At 43.4% G+C, this 22149-nt stretch overlaps 1 protein-coding gene across 2 annotated transcripts; it reads right to left on the bottom strand.

The window, feature by feature from the left end:
* Positions 1-3127: 3127 nt before the first annotated feature.
* On the bottom strand, positions 3128-21102 carry ETAA1 (ETAA1 activator of ATR kinase). Of its 2 annotated transcripts, XM_024224262.3 has the most exons (6): positions 20690-21102; positions 17927-18064; positions 17533-17609; positions 9940-10058; positions 7403-9591; positions 3128-4950 (listed from the first exon to the last, which is right to left on the bottom strand). In XM_024224262.3, the coding sequence occupies exons 1-6, from the start codon at positions 20877-20879 to the stop codon at positions 4835-4837; spliced, it is 2829 nt and encodes a 942-aa protein (XP_024080030.1). In that variant the 5' UTR covers positions 20880-21102; the 3' UTR covers positions 3128-4834. The 2 variants fall into 2 exon arrangements, with proteins under 2 accessions (XP_024080030.1, XP_024080036.1); XM_024224268.2 differs by lacking the exons at positions 9940-10058; positions 20690-21102 and having other exon boundaries at positions 17927-18016.
* Positions 21103-22149: the final 1047 nt, after the last annotated feature.

The following is a 22149-nucleotide window of genomic DNA, read 5'->3' as shown; positions in this document are numbered from 1 at the left end:
TTGGAATTTTACTATTTAGGTCACTATCTGTTGCTCCCAGCTATTCTTTCCAGACTAATCACAGCTCTTTTTAGACTTAAAAGATATAATCAAAGAATTCATCTAACATTATTCCTTGAGTATAAAGCTCAAGATGTAATAAATAGTACACACGCTATAAAATTAATCTGCCATTCCTGGACTGCCGCCCCAAGATTAATTATATGTTACAGGCTAGATTTGAGAGCTGTTGGGTGCCAAGCACTTTGAAAATCTGGCCCTATCAGTACAACGAAAAACAATATTAGTAAACTACTCAAATGTGTTAAGTTAAACATGATTAAGATACTTCACTAGCAGGAATTAGGATATGGTGTAAAAGAGGTAGAACAATACCAACTGAATTCCTCAACTGCTCATGGACCTCTGTCTTAAAAAAAGCTGCTTTAGTGACAAAATAAAATCCAAAGGGTACAGCAGTGAAGACAATAGACTCAACAAGATGAGTTAGTCTATGGAATAAAAAAATACACTGCATGAGAATGCTATATACATCTATCTGCATATTTACATTAAACTTAAGCTGACTACTCTATTCATGTCAAAAATTACCATGCTCAGAATGAAACGAAGATGAGGGCTTAAGCAAAGTCATAAATCGATTTATAATGAAACATGACAGTCATAATTTAATTTAAAATGTATTTTAAATTATTGTTACTTTTTGTATAGGTCTTTTTTGCCCTGAGGTAATTGTGGCTGCAGAGTGAAGTATGAGCTATTGAAATACCAAATTTATGAACGTGTGTATTAATTAATTTAAATGATGTAGCTACTTTACTAATCAAGAATTGTCTATTGCAAACATTATTAAATAAAAGCTTGCAGGATAGAAACTGACACACAGAGGTATGCAACCAAGAGTTTATCAGTGAGTGATGCAGCTCAGAAGTTAATAGGCTAGATTTAATACTGCACTGTGGCTTCTAGGAAACACTCCTATCCTATGGCCAGAAGCATATCCCTGTGTCCCAACTAATGTATCAACCCCGGAGGCTGTAGGTAGCTTGAACAAGTTACAGCAATTCTCTGGCTACCCTTACACTGGGGTCTGGTCTGGTGCACAGTTGCTCTGAGATTGTGCAATGATAGCTTTACCCTCACCCAATGACACACCCTGCAGCTGAGTTGCCACAGACAACAATCTAGGCCTATATTATAGTATTTTTATGCTGCTGTGACATTATCTGATTAAAATATGACCATATAGATCGTTGCAACTACTGAGATATTTGCAACAAATCTTGTACAAAATGTGGCATGTAAGATGTCTATGGAAAGGTTATGATTTGCTGAATATGATTGTTATTTGTATACAGGTATCATTTTTGTATGTGAAGTTATGAGTATTGGCTCTATACCTGGATTTCAAATGTTTGCTCCCGGGGTAACGCCCACAAGGTATTTAGCCTGCACATCTTGGAGGGACTATTCAAATTAAAAAGCAACAGAGAGTCCTGTGGCACCTTTAAGACTAACAGATGTATTGGAGCATAAGCTTTCGTGGGTGAATACCCACTTCGTCAGACGCATGCGTCTCTGTTGGACTCTCTGTTGCTTTTTACAGATCCAGACTAACATGGCTATCCCTCTGATGCTATTCAAATTAAGTGGCTCCTCAAGAAACACTTAACTGACAATGGACCATGGGAGTAGGGTGACCAGATGTCCTGATTTTATAGGGACAGTCCCAATTTTTGGGTCTTTTTCTTATATAGGCTCTTATTACCCCCCACCTCCGTCCCGATTTTTCACATTTGCTGTCTGGTCACCCTACATGGGAGACACCCATCTACACTGAATGGACTGTCCTGCAAATGTACTGTCTGGGGCATAGGTAATGATTTCCTGCTGTGACTAAGCAAAATTATGCCTGGACATGTGACTTGCTCATGTGATTCCAAACTCCATCTTTTACCTGTAATTTCCCACTAGCTGTGCTGAGGGCTTTGTTTGAAACAATGGGTTTCCCTCCACGTGGCAGAAGCTATAAAAGGCCCTGGAAACACCTCCATTTTGCCTCTTTCCTGCTCAAATCTCTGGACTATGTACTTATACTAATGGGAGCATTCTAACCGAGGGACTGAGGCCCTTCCAATGATTTGGAAGCAACCAGAGACTTATCAAGCCAGCAGTTTATTCCATCACTGCTACAAGTCTGAACCAAGAACTTTGCATTTATTGTACACCTCTACCCCGCTATAACACTGTCCTCGGGAGCCAAAAAAATCTTACCCTGTTATAGGTGAAACCGCCTTATATCGAACTTGCTTTGATCTGCTGGAGCGCGCAGCCCCGCCCCCCCCAGAGCACTGCTTTACTGCGTTATATCCGAATTTGTGTTATATCAGGTTGCATTATTTTGTATTTGATTCCTTTAACCAATTTTAACTCTCACCTTTCTTTCTTATAATGAATAAACCTCTAGATTTTAGATACTAAAGGACTGGCACCAGTGTGATTTTTGGGTAAGATCTGAGTTATATATTGACCTGAGTGTATGGCAAGTCCTTTGGGATCAGAACCTTTTATTTGATGAGGCTGGTTGTAAAGAACCACTCATCTTTAGATCCAGTGTTTTTGGTGGTGATACAAGGACTGGAATATCTAAGGAAACTGCTTTTATAACTTCTTGTTAGCCAGTGTGGTGAAACAGAAGTTTACTTTTGTTGCTGGTTTGGTATATCTAATGGGAGAATAACCTCCAGTTTTGGGGTATAGCTTCCCTCTTTCTCAGCAGTTTGTTCTGAATTTGGTATTCTCAGTTGTGATCCACAAAGGCACGGTTACAACTGCTCCTTTTTTTTTTTTTTTTCCTGTGGAGTTTGCAAATTCTCTGCTTCCTGGTAACTTCTTATAAGCAGTTGGATAGGAGGAATGGGGCAATGTCTGGATCACAAGCCATTGCAAAGCAAAGCAAAGATAATCTTTTTAAACAGCATACCAATTCAAAATGACAGTAATGTGTCAGCAAGGCTCCCAGTCACAGGGATTACTAAAAAAACAGTATGTTCAAGAATATTTTAATTAAAAGTATGTAACTGATACACAAACATTTGGACATAAAACATGAATAACCAAAAGATTAAGTGACTTGCCTAAAGAAACAGATGAAATTCATGACAAAAATCAGGTATCAAACTCAGATTTCTTGAATCCCAGTCCAGTGTTTTAACGATAAGACCAGCTTTTCTTTTTTTCATGCTTTGGAATATTCTTCACTACAATTATTTACGTTTAGCCTGACAATTTCCCAATCACAGAACAAAATAGAATACTTAGATGTAAAAATTGCAAGTTTAATAATGGTTTACAAATATACAATATTTACATTTGTAAGTTTTACAAACCAAAAGCACAGTCTACAGGAGATGAAGACTTTGTGACCCTTTGGCTACACTCAGCAAATTATTTATTTACAAACCAGATAATCAAATAATTTTTCATAATGTCATAAGTGATATCAAAACATTTTAAACTGAAAGCAGTTTTTTGTTGCGACAGGCCTACCAGCTTAACCACACGTAATTTTACAATTTGAACTCATTTTCCATGTATCACTGTTAAAACAGCTTCAAAACTCCAGTTCATCAGGTCAGATTAGGAAGAGTATAGCATTGGATCCATCATGTTTAAGTGCTTTACTGGCCAAGGGTTACACCAAAATCTATTTCAAACTGAAAACATAGTTGTGACGTTTCAGGCATTTGAACATTGAACTGATTAAAGCAGTTGTAGTATAATCTTCCACATTGTGTATTTAATTCCAATCACATTTAACCAAATGAAGCCATACCCATACAAGAGACAACAGGCCAGATCATTAACTCAAAAAAATCTGTGCAATTCCATTGCAGTCAATGTAGCTATTCTGATTTACACCATTTGAGGATCTGGCCCAGTAGATTCTATTTTTCCTACACAGTTTGATGATGGTTCAGTAAAGTAGCATTAGCTGCATTTTAATTCACCCCATAATACTTGTTTTTGGAAGATGGGTGGCATAACCAGGAACCCCTTCAAAATGGTAGCCAGGAAAACAATACCTCCAACTCTTAATAGAAGAAACAAAAAAGTGTGTTTTTTCAGTAGAACGTCTTGATCTTACAGATTAGCTAGCTGCTATGCTAGGTTCTTTCTTTACCACGTATATACACTAGTCCATCACTTAAAAGAAGCAGACTGACAATGGACTCTCCAGATTGTATGTATTTCCACTAATTTTTTGATGGCTGCACTTGTTCTAATCAGTGAGCACTAACTTCATCTTTTGGAAGCTGAATTTTTAGGCTCTCATCTCATCTCCATGAGTTAGTTTCAAGTTTACCAAAACCAGTTTGAGAACCACAGAGATATAATAAATGCACACACTAATGTTTCAGCCTACTCACTTTATGGATTTAAAGCAAAAATCTTGCTGATAAGTGAGAGAAAAAGAAAAACAATAGAAACATGCGAATGAACTTTATGCTGTATTCCTTTCTTGAACACTTTAAATACTATTCACATGAATTTTAAGCCACACAATTGCAACATGTGAGAGTACCAGTGTGTACACGATATTGAACTTCATTGTAGTGGCTATTAAGACACTTGGAGGAAACTGTTGTTTACAACTGTAAATTATTTTTATAATTTAATGAATTTAACATATAGTCCAGCATCAGTTTCTCATACAGAAGTCAAGTAAAGAAGAGCAAGATGAGGCATCAGGCAGAATTTTAAAAATGGTTCAGTCTTTATTACCATCATTTTCCTACCCAACAAATTAAACGGCAAAAAATCCAGACCAAATTCAAGTATCTTTGAGAAATGCCTGCATTCTGGATTTTCTTCGAGCAAGAGCTTCTTGTTTTTTCCTTTCAATTTCTTCTTGAGAACATTTTCTGTTTTTCAGTTCGATCACAAATGCTGCAAATATAAAATATGCATTAGGGGCCTTCAAACTTGTTCAGTATGTATTTTTAGTTGTCTGTCTTCAGTGTCTGAAGATAAACAGTAGCAACACACTGTACTGACAAATGAGGAACCCAAGTTAAAAAATGGCCTATAAAACATAGTCCATCCTCGAAGCAGGAAGTGGCAAGATACATGACCTTTGTATTGCTGCTGAAGGCTACTTACTACCCAATGTACTGGGAAGCAGACATTTGCTTAAAGGAAATTTTATTGCTGCCCTTCAAGTGAACTTTATGTCATCAGAAATCAATATAGAGACTACAATGGGGTAAGAAAGTTAAGGATATTGGAGTGAAAGGGGCTCTAAATCCAAGTGGGTTAGGTAGAGATACTGGTATCAGATTGTACAGACACAGGGGTCAGGTATAGTACAAGCGTCAAACTGATAGGACCAGCGGGGTAGAAATAAGGTCAAACCCAACAAAAAATAGGAGATGGGGACATGATAGCTAAGCATAACATTTTATGTGTTTTCCTACAGAGCAGTAAATTAGCATGCACTAAAATCCTGGCCCCATTGAAATCAAACGAAAAACTCCCACTAAAGTCAGTATGACCAGGATTTCACCGATGATGCACAGCATCATCTATTTTCCTATTAACATAGCTTGGAATATGCAGCCTTTCACATTAGAGAAATAAGACAAAGGGCATAAAGTCAGTTAAGGCAACTACAAATGCGGGTAAAAATATAAGTACAAGTTTCGAGAGAGATTACTTGCCAAACTCTATACATATCTGTGGTTAATGTCTCAGCAATGAGAGGGATTGTTATCCTTTCAATGAGGACGGGAAATTTAGATTAAAATACAGAACTACCACCCAAAAAGAACTGAAAGCACTGCCACAGAGTACAAGATATTCTTGCCCAATTTCCTATATTTAATGCCAATGTATTCGGTCAATAAATCCAAACATTACTATCAAGGAAAGCTATTTATTCCTTGAGGTTAACGCTCCAAAAAGGTAAATCAGAAAGTGTTGCAGCAAGCAAATATAGTAATTCACACCAATTCCTTGGTAAAAGGAGACAAGATTTCCTTGTTGCTAAGTGCTAATGTAATTGAAACATTCACCAGTCACTGTTTTGGAGACAGGCGCTGTCAACCAATGACATCAAGGAGCTGAGGTTTCCATTAATTTTCTTCTATAGAATAGAACATATTCTAATAGTTTTTGGGTGGGGTGGTTTTTTATGTTTGTTTTGTAATAGTTTCCAAGATTGCTATGTCCCACTTACCCGCTGTCCCAGGTATGAAACAAAGAAGAAAAGGACTGGAATATCTGACAAAAAAACAAAATAATCCATAACACTACTTGAATGAGTCAGTTGTTTGGCAAAGTACAGATACCTCCAAATGCAGATGGTGTATGTTACTATGTGAGAGTGTTAGGTATTTTTGTAGCTGTGATTTCTGAACTTCGGCACTGACATGGTATGTTTTAAAGGTGAGCTACAAACAAAACATCAGTAGTTCAGCTTCACCAAGATTTAATATTGAAAAGAAACTTCACAAAGCCATGCAGTGAACTAAAATCCTGAACTGTTGGCTGGTTCCATGCCCAAGCATGTTTCCCTAGTAACTGATCAGTGCTTGCAGCAAGAAGCTTTGCAAAAGGCTGGGTAAGCTTAAATAGGCTTGGGGAGAGGGTCAATGATACAAGAGCCAAACAGCTAGCCCATTCCCCCATCAGCAACCAGTAGAAACCCACTGATAGACTTGGGAACAGAAAGGAAAATGTAAGTGTTTAGATTACATGGTGAATGCCAGCCAAGTGGGGTAAGTTTGGGCACACAGCAGATACTGATGCAGGCCAAGGTTTTCCCAAGTGACTAGTGACTGGGGTGCCAATTTCCAGGTGTCTAACTTGAGACACTTACACTCATCCCCTGAAAATCAGGCCCCTTTAAAGTAACCAATTTTGGCACCCAAAAACTGAGCCATTCCAAATCAATAGTCTCTTTTAAAAGTCTTAGTTGAAGTAAGTAGCATTTTGACATTTTTCACATTTAAAATCAAACGTAAGCGTCAGAGAACAGTGACCAACAAATGATGAGACATTCTGGCAATGCTGAAATATGGTGTGACCAGAAGTGTCATCAAGATACACTGGACTTACAGGTAGGGTCAAGTATTTTGGCAAATGAGTGAAAAGTCGGGGGTGGGGGCATATTCCTTCAAATATAGTAAGTTGAGGGAGGTTTTCCAAAACAGATTTTCATTTTTGAAAGAGATAAAGTAAGAATGTTTATTTTAAAATTGTCTCATCGTGCCTAGTTTGAGAAGACCAAATACTTAAGTTTATAAACATTTCAATACCGTACAAATTTTGCTTTGATGTGATTTAACATCTTATCCCCCTCCCCCACCCCACCCAAGTTAGTATTAAAAAAGAAACATACCTGTTGTAGACTCTGCCAGAGATTCTGAAAGGTGCCTCTTAAAAGGTGGCTTTTGATTAATTTTAATATTCCCATGCAAAGGGATATTCAGTTGATTCTTGCTTTCTTCCAAACCCTGCTGAGTAACTTTGATTCCAGAAGTGCCTCCTATACTTATACTTTTAGGATCCACATGAACTGCAACATGGGAATTGTTAATCTTTTTAAATGTAAACTTTGAAGGCACAACTGACATTTTGTTCATACAACTGTTATTTTGTATCTTTCCTGTGTTGTGTGAAAGATCTTGGTTGCATCCCCCATTAAAAGCATTAGTACACCTATTTGTTATGTTAACTGGATCAATTTCAGACCTGAGGCTTCCTGCAGGCACAGAATTAGACCGATACCATTTTCCTGGAACACTGTTTGTAGTATTTGCAGAAGCAGCTTTATTATAGTTTTGGGAATGGGTATACCTGTGTTGTGTAGGAACATTTGCCATTACAGCTATAGGATTTGCAGAATTTGTACAGTTCACTACATTTCCAAATGTAGTTAATCTGTCTGCAACCTTTGAGGAGTTTGTACAAGGCGTGCCCATCGAGCTGGTGTCCTGGTTGGCACTGATTTTTTGTGCCAATGGGTGATTAGGCAGTCCTTTTTTAGATGCTGTGAAACTGTTATCGACATCAGATTTGGAAGTAATACTGGCTCCTTTTATAATTATTTCTCTTTTGTTTCCATGTTTAATGTCTTGGTTCTGCGTTTGTTTTTCTACATCATCACACACCTGATACATCAAATCATCATCTTCGCAGTTTGTGTCCCAAAGACTATCAGGTTCACAAAACATATCTAAAACTTCATCAGGAAACTTAGGATCATTCCAATCATCAAATGACACAGAACATTTCTTAGGCATTTCAGCTTGTTTTAGGTTAGCCACACCAGTACAGGTCACCACCTTCACTAGATCATTAGGCTTAGCGTTAGCAGAAATGGATGACTGAGGGAAAATATTGTGTTTGTTATTTCCATGTTTTCCAGTCTGTGTTCTATGAGGATTAGTGTGTATCAAGATGGAAGAGGATCCTTTTACTGGAAAACTGGTGGGACCACATTTAGGGTGAATGCGTTCCATTCCATTCTTAAGGTCAGATTGCACTGAAATAAGAGAAGTATAGTCAGAAACTTTGTTTTGGGCACTTTTCCAAGTGGAATTTATCGTATAAGTTTTAACATCATGCTCCATATGTAAAAAACCAGTCTGTATCTTTGAATTTTCCATCTTGTTATTTGGTTTCTGGAAAGAAAGAGATTTTGCAGCATCTTGTATTGTTTTACTATTTTGTTTCAGAGGTGCATATTGAATACTGTTGGATTTTGATGAAAAACTTACACCAATTACAGAATTAGAAGTATTTGTTCTTTCCTTAGTTTTACTAATGCCATTGAAAGCATATGTGCTTGGCTTTTTAGGAGCTGATGAAGCTTTTTCAGGAGTACTAATCTGCATTACAAAGGAATCATCTGCCAATAAATCAATATCCCAATCATCAAAGTCATCATGAGCTACTTCAGCAGGCTTACTGGAGATCAATGATTCTATCTTAGAGGATGTTAAACTTTGTTTTGGCAGCAAAGGAATATTCTTAGCTTCTGGAGCAGCAATCTGGTTCACACTTTCTGATGCACATGTTGAACCTTGCTTCTGGCATATCTCTTTAGCAATGTGCTGCTTGGTTACCGTACTTTCCTTAAAAGTGGGCTTCTCCTCCACCAAGGGGCTTTTGGGGCTTTCATGGAAACTATTGTTTAGGGAAATAGCTGATAGGCCTTGACTCAACTGTCCACTACATTTCTGGGTAGAGCAATCAAAAAGGGCATTAAGGGCCACTTCGGCCTCAAGGTCTAAAGACTTCTGGCTGCTAGTTTGACATTCTATAGCAGGGATGCCAGTGCTCTCTTTAACTGGCTTAAAGGACAGAACGGTAGGTGTTTCAGAATCTTCATCAAGGAATGACTGCAGATTTTTCATCTGTGCATCATCTTTATAATTATTTAAAGTCTCTGCCTCTGAAGTAGTCTGAATAAAACCATTGCATTGATCATCTTGCTCCTGGACTATATCTAGCTCTACCTGGTTTCTATCAAATTGCTTAGCCAACTTCATCAGTTCCTCTTCAGTATTTTTTATTTTATGATCTCTAAATGGAAAAACAGAAAAAAGTAAAAAATACCGAAGAATACTTTGCAAAGTGAAACCAGTTTATTCTCTAGTTTAACAAATGTATCTACATAGGATATGATTAAAAATCTCTAAACAAGCATATATAATTAATGTAACTGTCAAGGTATATCCCTTTACTGCGACCAATGATCATCCCATTTTAAAAGATTACGAAGTAAAGGATAAAAGTATTACCATGTAATGACTCTGCTAATGTAGACTGTATTCATGAATCCCATAAATTCATGGATTCAATGAAATGCTGCTTCCTTTACATGAAAGCATAACTTCTTTGATGTATAAGCTAAAGTGAATTAGAACTTACCGTGTACCATTTAATTTTGTCCTAGTTCGCACTTTTACTACTCCAGGTGTACAGGGAATAGCATCCTCACCAATCCACATCCCTAGAAGAGATCCCTCAGAACAGCCTGGTTTTTCATCCTGAACAATTAAGATTAAATTGGCACTACTTAGCAATTTGATTTAAATTAAAGATTTCCCTACACCCACAAGTTGCATTGGTTTAACTTAAATCAGTTTTAAAACAGATTAAACTGGTACAAACCTGGCTATAAATTAAAGGCACAAGCTAAATCAATATAAACCAGGTTTAAGCCAATGTAAGATTTCACGCACAAAGTTGAACGAATTTAACTACACCAGTTTAAAAACCACAACTTTAATTAAAGTAGTGCAACTTTGTGTGTGGACCTGGTTTAGGATATTACTATATTAATAGGCAAAGTACCAAAGCAAAAGATTACAATAAAATATTCTGCAATGTTCACTTAGCAAACTTTATTTTAGTCTACTAATACAGCTACCTAAGATGTGCTCTCTTTGTTTACCTATGAAAACAGTGCTGACAAATTACAGAAATTCAGAAAATCATAGTGAGGATGTCTCTTGAACAGGAGCAAGTTTTGAATTCTTCCATTACACCACAACCACCATACCAAGATATTTCAGATAAATAAATAGAAATAAATAAAATTTAGAACTTAAAGATTGGTCCAGAGCTCTAAAGTTCAGATCTGCATCTGAACCCTCTCAAAGTTCTTAGGTATACATATCTGTGAATGTGATTCATGGATACTTATAAACAACAACAAAAAAGAATGAAGATGCATAATTACTGTACATAAGCCAGAAGAAGTGACTTGAGTTTTATTGACCAGTAATGGAAAAGAGCTTTTACTTTAGGGAAAAAGTGATGGTACCAGCAAAAGATAATCCACACACTGTCAAAAAGTGTGAATAAGAAGCCGTAGTCCAAGACAGGGCCATAAATGGTGCAAGAGAGAGCAGTAACTTACACCACAAAAGGGGAGGCACAGTTAATTGTTTCTTTAATAATGACTTTCAAACCCCAGACGAAGATTTTTTTTTCAAATATATTATAGCTTTGAACTATAGAAACCATTTTAAATGGTGTCAAATAAGTAGGCACGTTTTTTCCAGCTGAAGATTACATCGTGTCAGGAAAAAGACAGATATTCTTATGGGTCTTGTGCTTCAATAAAAGACGGCCCTGCTGTTAGAATAGCATCTTGTTTACTTTGTCAAATTCCAGGCTCTGGATGACAATTACACAGGTGCACAGGCATCAACCATGAAAACTGACTAGGATTACAAACACAGACATTACTATCTTCATCTACTAGAATAATAAAGCAATTTAATTATATCAATGCTATTGCGCCGTCTTTCCTCATCTTAATCTTGTATGGTTCCTGCACTTTGCTAGTCTTTATTTCCAGATAATTCATATTTTAAGGGCAAATAAGATTAATTGTCTTCTTTCCATGGTTAGATTGTTTCTTTCAACAAAAAATGAAAAGGAATAAGACTGGAATGGCAACAAAAAATGAATAAAGTATTTTAAATTTTGGATTTCCAGTTGAAACAGCAATATAAAAAGTTGACAAGATTAACAGTCGCTTAACTTGTTACTATTTATAGTCAGTTTACATCAGTAAACTGTACTAAATTCTGTACATTAGATATAAACAAAGTATAAAAAATGAAGTATTCTTGAAAGCCCATTTATATTTAGCAGAATTCTAAAAAGCAATATTCATAGATAAGTCGTTAGTAATGTAAATAAGAAATCAAAGCCAAAAGGTATTCAAAAACAGGAAATGAGGGAGAATGTGTATACATATATTAGAGCTTGGACCATCCTTTCATTTAATCTGATTTACACAAATAATGCAACATTATGTACCTTTAGAAAGATGTTGGGAATACGCAAAAGGATACAATTCATAAAAATGTTCAAAGGGAAATGGCAAAAAATTAAAACAAATCTGACATACACATTTAAATTGACTTCAATTTTGATATTTTTTAAATCTCAAACTCTGCAAGCTCCTGCTTGCCACTAACGGTCTTTTCTGTATTATGTGAGCTACTCCTTCTAGCCAATTTACAAGATTAAATGTAAGGGGCCACATCCTCACCAGGTATAAACTGTCTTAATAAAGACATGTGAATTTACACCAGCTGAGGATTTAACCCCGAGAGTGCAATGTGCTGGCTATTTTACAACCACCAATTATGAGATACTCAAAATTCTAATTTCAGACTTGTTTAAGATATGAATAATAATATTTATCTTTTACTGTACTGTACTTCTTGTAACTTTGCATTCACAGGAAATTCAGACTTGATAGTACCTTTTATGAGAGTCTGTGGCCAGCAGAGAACTGCAAGTTGTATGATTTTCTTGCTGATACAACTTTTTAATTTTAATTGCAGAAATATTATTATTTTAATGAACTGAGCTGCATGGAGAGTCTGAAAAATTATCCCATAGGCAGGCCTCTGAGCACCATAATTGGCTTCAACAGGCAAAGTAGTCTAAAGGAGAACCTTATGGACACCTAAGAAAATAAGCAAGCGGCAGAAAGAGAGAAAAATAAAAATGGAGAGGTGGCAGAGGGAGGCAAGGTAAGGAAACAAACTAAGAACTTTGTAAAAGGAGGGAAGGAATAAAAGCAAGTTACACAAGAGAAATAGGGAGGAAACTGAAGTTATAAAAGGAAGGCAAAAGTAACTCTTCCAACTGATTTCAGAACTCAATCTGGGAGCAGGATCAGTCTCTAAAGCCAGGAACACATTAAATCATTTGGAGAACTACCGTACATACTCGATCATAAGCCGGTCTGTTTATAAGCCGACCCCCCCCAAAATGGATAAGTAAAAATGGAAAATTTTTATAACCCGTTCATAAACCGACCCTATAATTCAGGGGTCAGCAAACTTTGGCTCCCGGGCCATCAGGATAAGCCGCTGGTGGTCCGAGATGGTTTGTTTACCTCGAGCGTCCGCAGGCACGGAGGTAAACCTAAGTAAACAAAGTGTCCCGGAGCACCAGCTGCTTACCCTGACGGACCGGGACAGCAACTGGTGGGGAAATTTGGGGGGGGGGGGGGAAGGCGGGGAGAGAAGCTGGGAGTCAGGGGAGTAACCCCTGTGACCACTCCTCACATGACCCCACCCCTAGTCCGGGGCCGCCACAGTCTCTCCATCCCATCCTTTCCCACCTTATCTGGGAAGGGCCAGGGGAGGATGTCTCTGACCAGGCTGGAGCTGCTCGGGCAGGCTGGGCAGCGCGGCCGCAGCCTGCTCCGGAGGGCCAGACCGAGTGGCATGGCTGCAGCATGTTCCAGCGGGCTGGGCCGGGCAGCATGGCCGCAGCGTGCTCCAGTGCCCGGGCGGCGCAGCCACAGCCTGCTCTGGGGGGTGGGGCCGAGCGGCACGGCTGCAGCCTGCCAGCCCCGGAGCTGCAGCTGCTTTGGAGGCTGCGGGGAGAGCAGGGTGGCCAGAAATGGAGAGACTCTGGCCCCGCCTCTTCCCTTTTGACTGTGCTGCCTCTCCTTGCTCCTTCTGTTGGGGGGAAGAACTGTGTCCCACCTCTCCCTCTCTATTCCCGTTCATAAGCCGACCCCCATCTCTGGTCCTTCCCTTTTTTACTAAAAAAATTCGGCTTATGAACGAGTATATACGGTAGGTTATTTTACAGGTACAGCATGGATGTGTGTTTGGAAAGCTGGAAGTAACCATAAGCAGAGAACACTATGATTTAACAAAAAGGAGGGTACAAAAAACTGAAAGCTATGGTTACCTGCATTGTGTTAGCATGGTAAATGAAGAGAGGAACCACCTAGTAAATATGATATGCCTAAAATTATACATTTGAAATTAAAAGTGATTGAAATGGAACATGCCACTGCATTTTCTACAAGAAATGGATCACTATCACCCCTTTTGAAGCTAACATCTTCTAAAAATTGGGGCTGGTCCTGTTGGGATCCAGGAAGTGGGCAGGCAGAAGCCTGCCCACTGCTAAAGGACCTCCCCAAAGCCTAAGGGGAGGATCCACAGGTCCGGGATTCCAAATAATTGCGGGGGACAACTAAGGAGATAACAGGAACGTGAGTGAGGTCACAGGGCTAAACGAAGGGAACCTGACAGGGACACCGAGCAGAGAACCCCTGACAGCACCCACTGCTCCTTGAAGGTGTCAAGGGAGCCAGCGGACGCCGCCCAGAGAAACTCTGCCCGGATGCGTGAAAGGACTGAAGAGTGGAAATAGGCCCCACAGTCGCAGGAAACCCCGTTGGCCAACCTCCTCTCCCTGGTTTTGTAGTTGGCCATTTTGGCCAGGGCGAGGAGGAGGTTGACAAGGAGGTCCCGCGACTTTGTGGGGCCACGGATAGGGGGTGCGTAGATGAACAAGTGAGGGGAAAAGTGCAACCAAAAATGTAGTAATATATCCAAGAGGAGCCAGAATAGGGGCTGTAACCTGGAGCACTCCAGATATACATACACCAGGGTCTCCCTCATGCCGCAAAAGGGACAGGTGTGTGGGAGGGGAGCGAACCGTGCCAAGTACACGCCTGTGCTCACGGCTCCGTGAAGGAGGGGCCAGCTGATGTCCCTGGTGGGCCTCAGGACCAGGGTGGAATATAGGCTGGCCCACCGGGGTTCCTCACCCTCCAGAGATGGCAGGCGGTCCCACCACTTTGTGGCGGGGCGGGACGTGAGGGTGAGGACGTGAAGGGTGTGGAGCATGAGCGTGTACAGATGTTTTCTTGGCGCGGTCCGGAACCGAACCGGCTGCAACTTGTGCAGCTGGCCACAGTAAAGGTGCGGGATGTCCAGGAAGGTCCACGGGGCAGGGGTCTGATGAAAAGGTCCGGAGGGCCTGGGCTGTAGGGTGGGCGGGGCATGCCTTCTCGCAGGACCTGGTTGAGGAAAACCCGAGCAGTGGGCAGTAAAGCGGCCCTCACCTCCTGAAGTACGCGGCCTGGAGAGCCCCATGCGCTGAGCGAGCGTCAGGGGATCCAGCCAGTCTCCCCGGTCGTAGTCCAGGAGGTCTCAGACTGTGGTGACTTCCATCAGGACTAACTCTGGCACACCGAAGGAGACTCCATCACCTGCACACGGAGCTGGCGGTTGCGTAGCAGGGCTCCGGGAGGAGATCCGCCCCCTGGGTGGCCACCACGGACCTGGTCACCAAGAGCAGTTTCCAGGTCCAGAGGAGGTCCTGGTAGAAGACCAGCAGCCCAGAGAGGTCTCACGGAAGACCTCTCGGATGGAGATAAAGGAGCTGACAGTTGTATCGGAGCCCTTGGAAGCTGTGCAGGAAGGCGTGTGCCAGTACGCTCCATGCAGGACTACCTGCACCATAAAGGAGCCTCTGCAGACCCTGGACGCAGATGACGTGGACCTGAGTGCGCAGGCACTTCAGGCCCTGTCCTCCCTCCTCCACGGGCAGGTGGAGGGCCCCTGCAGAGACCCAGTCCTGGCCAGAAGAACTCCAGAATTGACGTTCAGAGGTTGGCCAGGAAGCCCAGGGCCAGGACTAGAGTGTTGAGCCAGTGCCAGAGCATGGACAGGACTAGCTGATTGAGCACCAGTGCCCTCCCTCGGAGGGAGAGGCACCGTAGTAGTCCTGTCCAGCTCCGGAGCCGCTCTACCACCTGCCCTCTAAACCTTGCCAGTTCTCTGGTGGAGATAGATGCGTGGCAGAAAGGTAAACGCCGAGATAGAGCAGCGGACCCGTGCTCCACCAGATGGCCTGAAGCACGAGTGGGAGGGAGCTCACTTGCCACCCGTCCCCGACCACCAGGCCAGAGCTCTTGACCCAGTTGACCCAGGCAGAGGAGGCTGCCAAGTAGATGGCCTGGCAAGCCTCCACCTGCACCAAGTCACCTGGGTCCTGAACCATGAGGAGCACGTCGTCGGCGTACGCTGACAGGACCAGGACCAGCCGCAGCTCTAGCTCTCGCAGCACCAACCCCATCAGCATCCAGCGGAGGAGACAGAGGAAGGGCTTGATCACCAGAGCGTACAGCTGGCCCGAGAGGGGGCACCCCTGCCGTACTCCCCACCCGAAGCTGACTGGCTTGGTCAGGGTCCAGTTGAGCCTAACCAGACACTCCGTGAAGTTCGCAGGGGTCCCCCTTCTTCAGAAGCAAGGCGAGCATGGTTCACTTGCAGGACAGGGGGAGTATCCGGCTCTCCAAGGACTTGGCCCAGACGGCGACAAGGTCTGAGCCGACGACGTCCCAGAACACGCAGTAGAACTCCACGGTCAGCCCGTCCATGCCCAGGGAATTACTGGTATGCAGAGGGCTTCCAAGAACTCAGCCAGAGTGAGAGGCAGCTCCAGCCGGTCTCGGTCACCCATGCTGACCATCAGGAGTCCGTCCCAGAGCACTCTGCAAGCGTCAGGCTCGGTCAGATCTGGTGAGAAAAGGTCTGCGTAGAAGGCCCTGGCCCTCCTGCACATCTCCACCAGATCTGTGAGGGGGGTGCCGTCCTCTGCCAGAAGGCAGATGACATGCTTCTGGACCCCCTCATTTTCTCCAGAGTGTAGAAGAAGCGGGAGCCGCGATCCATCTCTCAAAGGAGGCGGATGTGGGATCAGACAAAGGCACCCGGGCCCGGAGCTCCTCCCGCTTCTCCCAGCATACTCCGCAGAGGGATGGATCCTTGGGGCTGGTGGCCAGATGCCTCTCCAGCTCTGAGACCTCCTGTTCCAACTGCTCAATCTCCACATGAAACCGTCGGCTGGTGCCCCGGGTGTAGTCGCGGCAGAAGAGCCAGGTGCGCACCTTCCCCATGTCCCACCACTGCTGTGCCAAGGGAAAGGCGTGCCTCTGCCCTCGCCAGGCCAGCCAGAACTCCCTGAAGGATGCGACGAAGTCCACGTCCTCCAACAAGCTGTTGTTAAAGTGCCAATAGGCCGGCCCCGGTCTCTCTGCACAGAGAGAGGCCGTCACGGTCACCAGATGGTGATCTGAGAATGGGGGCGGCCGGATGCTGGAGGAGTGGGCCCTGAAAGGTGACAGCGTGATAAGTAAATGTGGTCCAACCAGGAGTGGCGCGACCGATGGGCCTCCACCAGGACAAAGGTGAATGTCGAGACGTTATCCGGGTGGTGGTCGCGCCAGACATCCACCAGGGAGTGATGGTCGGCAATCTCCCGGAGGACGTCCATGGCGGCCAGGCACTGCTCGGTCCCCGAGAGGTCTCGCTCATCGAGGGTGGTGTTAAAGTCCTAAAAATATTCTAAAAATTGGGGCTGGTGCCTGTTCAAGTTTCTGCACTGAATGTCACATGCGTAATTTTTTAAACCCAAAAATCAATGTATGAAGTCAAAGAACTGACAAAAAGAATCAAAATAGTCAAATGTTATGCTTGTGATTTTAAATTCAACATAAATATGCTAATGCAAATAAAGAAAAACTAAGAATCTCAGTCTTTTACTATGCGAAAGAGATTATGGAGACTAACCAACTGCCTTTTCCCCTGGTTTGTAGACATAGGCAACTACAGCACCGTTTTTAACCTTTGATTTTTGCATAAAGTACAAAGTGTTGCTATAGAAAATTATAATTACCTGTGGAGCAATACGATTAACAATATCTGAAATGTCAACTGTACATCTACTGGTAGCCTGTTTCTTTCTTTCATTACCTATAAAAGAAAAACCTTTGTATAAACTGTCAAACATGACAAATCCAAGTTTCCCAAGTAGAAACATTTCACATACAACTGCTAAATTCAAAACTGTATTAAGTGCTGTATCACAGTATTTACTATAATGTCAATAAAAAGCCAGCCAGTCATACTAAGAAATGGCATTAAAAATGGATTTTACTGATGAAGAGTGTTTCTGTAGTGGGGAAAAAAAAAGGTTTAGACATCTACAGTATACTCCAACTGTACATTTCAAATGGCCATTTACTTTCTAAAAAGCACACTAGAAATAACAACTTTTTGGTTATAGTTACCTAGTTTGTGTGTAATTGGCGAATGAGGATCCCAAAATATTTCTTGCTGTATATCAGTATCATTCGCTGGAGAACTGAAGGTAGGTAACCTTGATCTGCTACTTAATGATCTCTTCGGAGTCTTATATAAACATGATTCTGTGTGAACATAAAGTAAGATTTCCCATATAAGAAATTAGCACTAGTAAAAAAATTATGATTGAATTTAACTCAAAATACCCAAAACAGACCCCATGAACCAAGTGCACACATTTTATAACCTGCAAAATGAAAGACATTATATACAATCACTCCTTAACAATTTTTCAATTTAAACTAACTAAATTTTTCATGATTACATATTAAGTTCAAAATATGACTTGTCAGCTGCATTACTGCAGATAGAACAGTAAATCCATTTTCAAAATGCACTGCAGGACAAAGAAAGCAAGATATTCAGCACCTAGCAGTAAGAATGAAAACTATCAAACAATAGGTCAATATAGTGCATTGCACCACCAGTGGAATCTGATCATAAAAGTCATCTTAACCAACTTCATAGGAGATTTTTGGTAGAACAGACACTCCTCCCTCTTTTTCTTTCCCTCCACCGGGATAGGAGTTTTGTGACCTTACACTGTAGTGATCTCTGGCTACAATTTCACCCCCTCAAATCCATCAGCAGTCAGTGTAAGTTCTAACTTATCCCTGGAGACTGGCTGGAAATGTTTTCCACCCCACTGCCCCCTGACACTGTATACAGTTCAACCAAACCCCAAGATCTGACTCTATAGTAATTCTAGAGTGCCCTTTGTCTTGTCTGATAGGGCAGCTCTTATAATCCCCAGTCACTATGCATTTTCACATATAATGGATAAAAACAGGTCATAAGTGTGTAAAGACAGTTTGCCATGATTAGCTATGACCCCAGTGAAATAAACGGAACAGAGTACATGAAATGCAAATTTTTGCACCTGCCTTTTTAAAATGAACTTGGCAGTGTGGATGCAGCCTACAGATAAAGGAATTTTAAAAGACAGCGCAACTAAATTTAAATAAATATATTTGATTTTGGAAAAGATGTTTTATAGCTAGAATTCAAACATTTGTCACCTTTTAAAAACGAAGAAATCCTTAATCATAGAATCATAGAATATCAGGGTTGGAAGGGACCTCAGGAGGTCATCTAGTCCAACCCCCTGCTCAAAGCAGGGCCAAACCCCAACTAAATCATCCCAGCCAGGGTTTTGTCAAGCCTGACCTTAAAAACCTCTAAGGAAGGAGATTCCACCACCTCCCTAGGTAACCCATTCCAGTGCTTCACCACCCTCCTAGTGAAAAAGTTTTTCCTAATATCCAACCTAAACCTCCATTCATTCAAGTTTCAAATCCAGAGGTATTAGCACAGAGAAAGGATTGCGTTTCCCTGCAGGAAACATTCCTTTCTGGTTGATCTGGGTCAGTGTTGACAAAACTGGAAGGAACTGAATGTGCGCAAGGAGTGGGATTGGGAGAGGTGTGGAGGCACAAACAGGCCTCCACTTAAAAAATATTAGGCCCCAATCCTACAAATTATTCCATATGAGTTCTGCAATTGTATGAAGTTCTACTGAAGGTAATGGGGTTCTGTGTGAGCACAGAATAAGTTACAGGACCATGACCAAAGTTATTTAAATGTTTTCTCGCTTAGTATCATTAAACAACATTGAAATTGAAAAGTGGAAAGCACTTTGAGTTAGAAAAGAGAGAAAAAATAAATGGAACTTCAGCAGAAAATTGTACAGCTGCATGACACAATGCACTGATGAAAATAAGTCACCAGCAGTCAGATCAGACCATGAGGTTTTTTTATACTGGATTCCCTGTTTGTACAGATGGGAATGTTCTGCTTAAAAGTTGATGGCATGATCTGCTCCAAGACAACAGGGAGATGCTGCTTAAGTATTCATATATGAATTATGATAGAGTCTATTCTTTCCCGCAGTTGAGAGAAAGATTCAGAAGACAGATGAAACCTTTGGAAAAGGGTATGTGTGTTGTGTGACTGAACTTCAGTTATCCAGTTTAGGCAGCACTGCAATTTACAAGTTTAGGTCTAGCCTGTAAATGTATAAGACAATCCAATCCTCAAACAAAAATGGTGCAAACACCAACACCAGTTTTTAACTTTTTTGTTTACAACAATCCTTGTTATTTCCCAGACAGCTGCAATTCACTGAAGCACAAGGCTAACTGGGCCAGTTTCCCCATCAGTCAATAAGCTCTTTCAGCGCACCAGAGCAAACGTAGTCTTATAAGGGGAACCAAACTGATGTAATTTGAAATAAAAGAAGAGACAACCCCTCTTCTCGGGCCAGCCAACCTGTTTGATGCCTTATACACACACCCCAGCCCGTTCCAGCCTGAAAACACCAAGCTTAGCAGTTACTGACTAGCATCAAACGTACAGCACCTAGCACATTAGGGGCCTGCTCTCGGTAGGCAAGCCTTTGCACAGCTGACAACAGTTAAAATGTGTGTGGGGTAGGGAGGAGAGAACGGGATGGAAGGGTGCGGGGGTCCCTCTGTGTGCCCCTGGAGGCTTTAGGGAGTGCTTATCGCTTGTGGGAATACGGTTGGGGCGCCCCTCCTGGGCTGCCGTGGGGATCCGCTCCCACAGGGTTCTGGGGTATCTCAAACTGGGGGAGCCCATCTCTGCAGAGTGCTGTGCCGTATCCCCGCACCCCGGGGCGGGAAGCAGTCACCCCCATGCGGGGCGGCCCGGCCTGGCTCCTCGGGCCTCACCCTCCGCCTTGCTCTTGCTACTGGGATCGGCAGCGGCCGCCGCCGCCCCTCCATCTTCCGGGCCCCCAGCGCCGCTTTCCCCGGCAGCCGCCGCCCTCCGCCTGCTGCACCTCCTGCCGCCGCTCCGCGTCTCCGGGGCCGGGGACCTGAGGCGGAGCTTGTCACCACCTTTCCGCCGTCTGCTAGCCATGGCGCGCGGCCCGGCGGCTCAGCATGGCGGCCCCCAACCGGCCGCTCATGCCGCCGACGCCGCCGCCATCTTCCCCAGCGCCTCGAGCTCGCCCCTGCCCGGATTGGTCGAAGTCAGCTCGGCTGGGATCGTGATTGGTCTCGAGCACAGAGACGTGCGGACGCAGCAGGGAACTATAACAGCAAGAGAAGCAGCGCTCAATGGAGTCGGTTGCCTCTGCCCAACACAGACCCCTCCCACTGCCCCCCCCCACCAACCCCCCCCTCACTACAAACCCCTCCCACTAGACCCCTCCCACTGCCCCCTTATTACACACTGCTCCCCTCATTACAGACCCCTTCCCTCATTACAGATCCATCCCACTGCCCCCTTGTTACATACCCCTCCTTTAACGATCTTGGGGTTCATTAAATAACAATCTAGTGAATGAAACTTTATTAAAACAAACTAGAAAGCATCTCTGGTGAACTGCTGCACGCAGCCGTGTGGTCAGGACCGGCTCTAGGATTTTTGCTGCCCCAAGCAGAAACAATTTTGCCCCCCCCCCATTTTTTTCTTACCCCGTCCCCGCCTCAGCTCTGCCCCTTCCCCAAATCCCCAGCCCTGCCTCCTCCCCCCCCAGGCTCTCAAGCCTAGGAGGGAGGGGGAGAAGCGGCGCGCGTGCCACGGCCACTCAGAGTCTCCCCCTCCCTCCCAGGCTCTCAAACCTGTGAGGGAGGGGGAGCAGCGGCACGCGAATCAGCTGTTTCGCGCGCCAGCAGCGGAGGTGAGCTAGGGTGGCCGGGGTACATTTTTAGGGGCGGCATTCTGGCGATGCCGCCCTTAAAAATGTGCCGCCCCAAGCACCAGCTTGTTTTGTTGGTGCCTAGAGTCGGCCCTGCGTATGATATTCCCAACCCCATGGGTGCCAGGTTTGTATAATTTTTGGTGGTGCCCAGAACGGGTCCAAGCAGAACCGTCCCGTCCATTGGGGGGCCCCGCGCTTCAGGGGGTTGTGGGGTCCAGGGCAGCCTGGGGGGCCTGGTGCTGGCAGCAGCGAGCAACCTGGCCCCAGCCTACTCTGCTCTGTTCTGCCCCGCCCCGCTGGCTCCTGGCATGGCTCGAGGGAGGGGGCGGAAGCCAGAAAGAGGTGGGGTGGGGACTTGGGGGAAGGGGTGAAATGGGGGTGGGTCACTCACTCCTGCCGGTGCCAGGCCCCACACTAACCGCCTAGGCCACCCTGGACCCCTCATCCCCCTGAAGAGTGGGCCCCCACAAAGCATGGTAATCC

Source organism: Terrapene carolina, unplaced genomic scaffold, assembly GCF_002925995.2.
Source record: "Terrapene carolina triunguis isolate 2854851 unplaced genomic scaffold, T_m_triunguis-2.0 Scaffold132, whole genome shotgun sequence".
Classification (NCBI taxonomy): Eukaryota; Metazoa; Chordata; order Testudines; family Emydidae; genus Terrapene; species Terrapene triunguis.
This window is presented reverse-complemented; position numbering and strand designations above follow the sequence as displayed.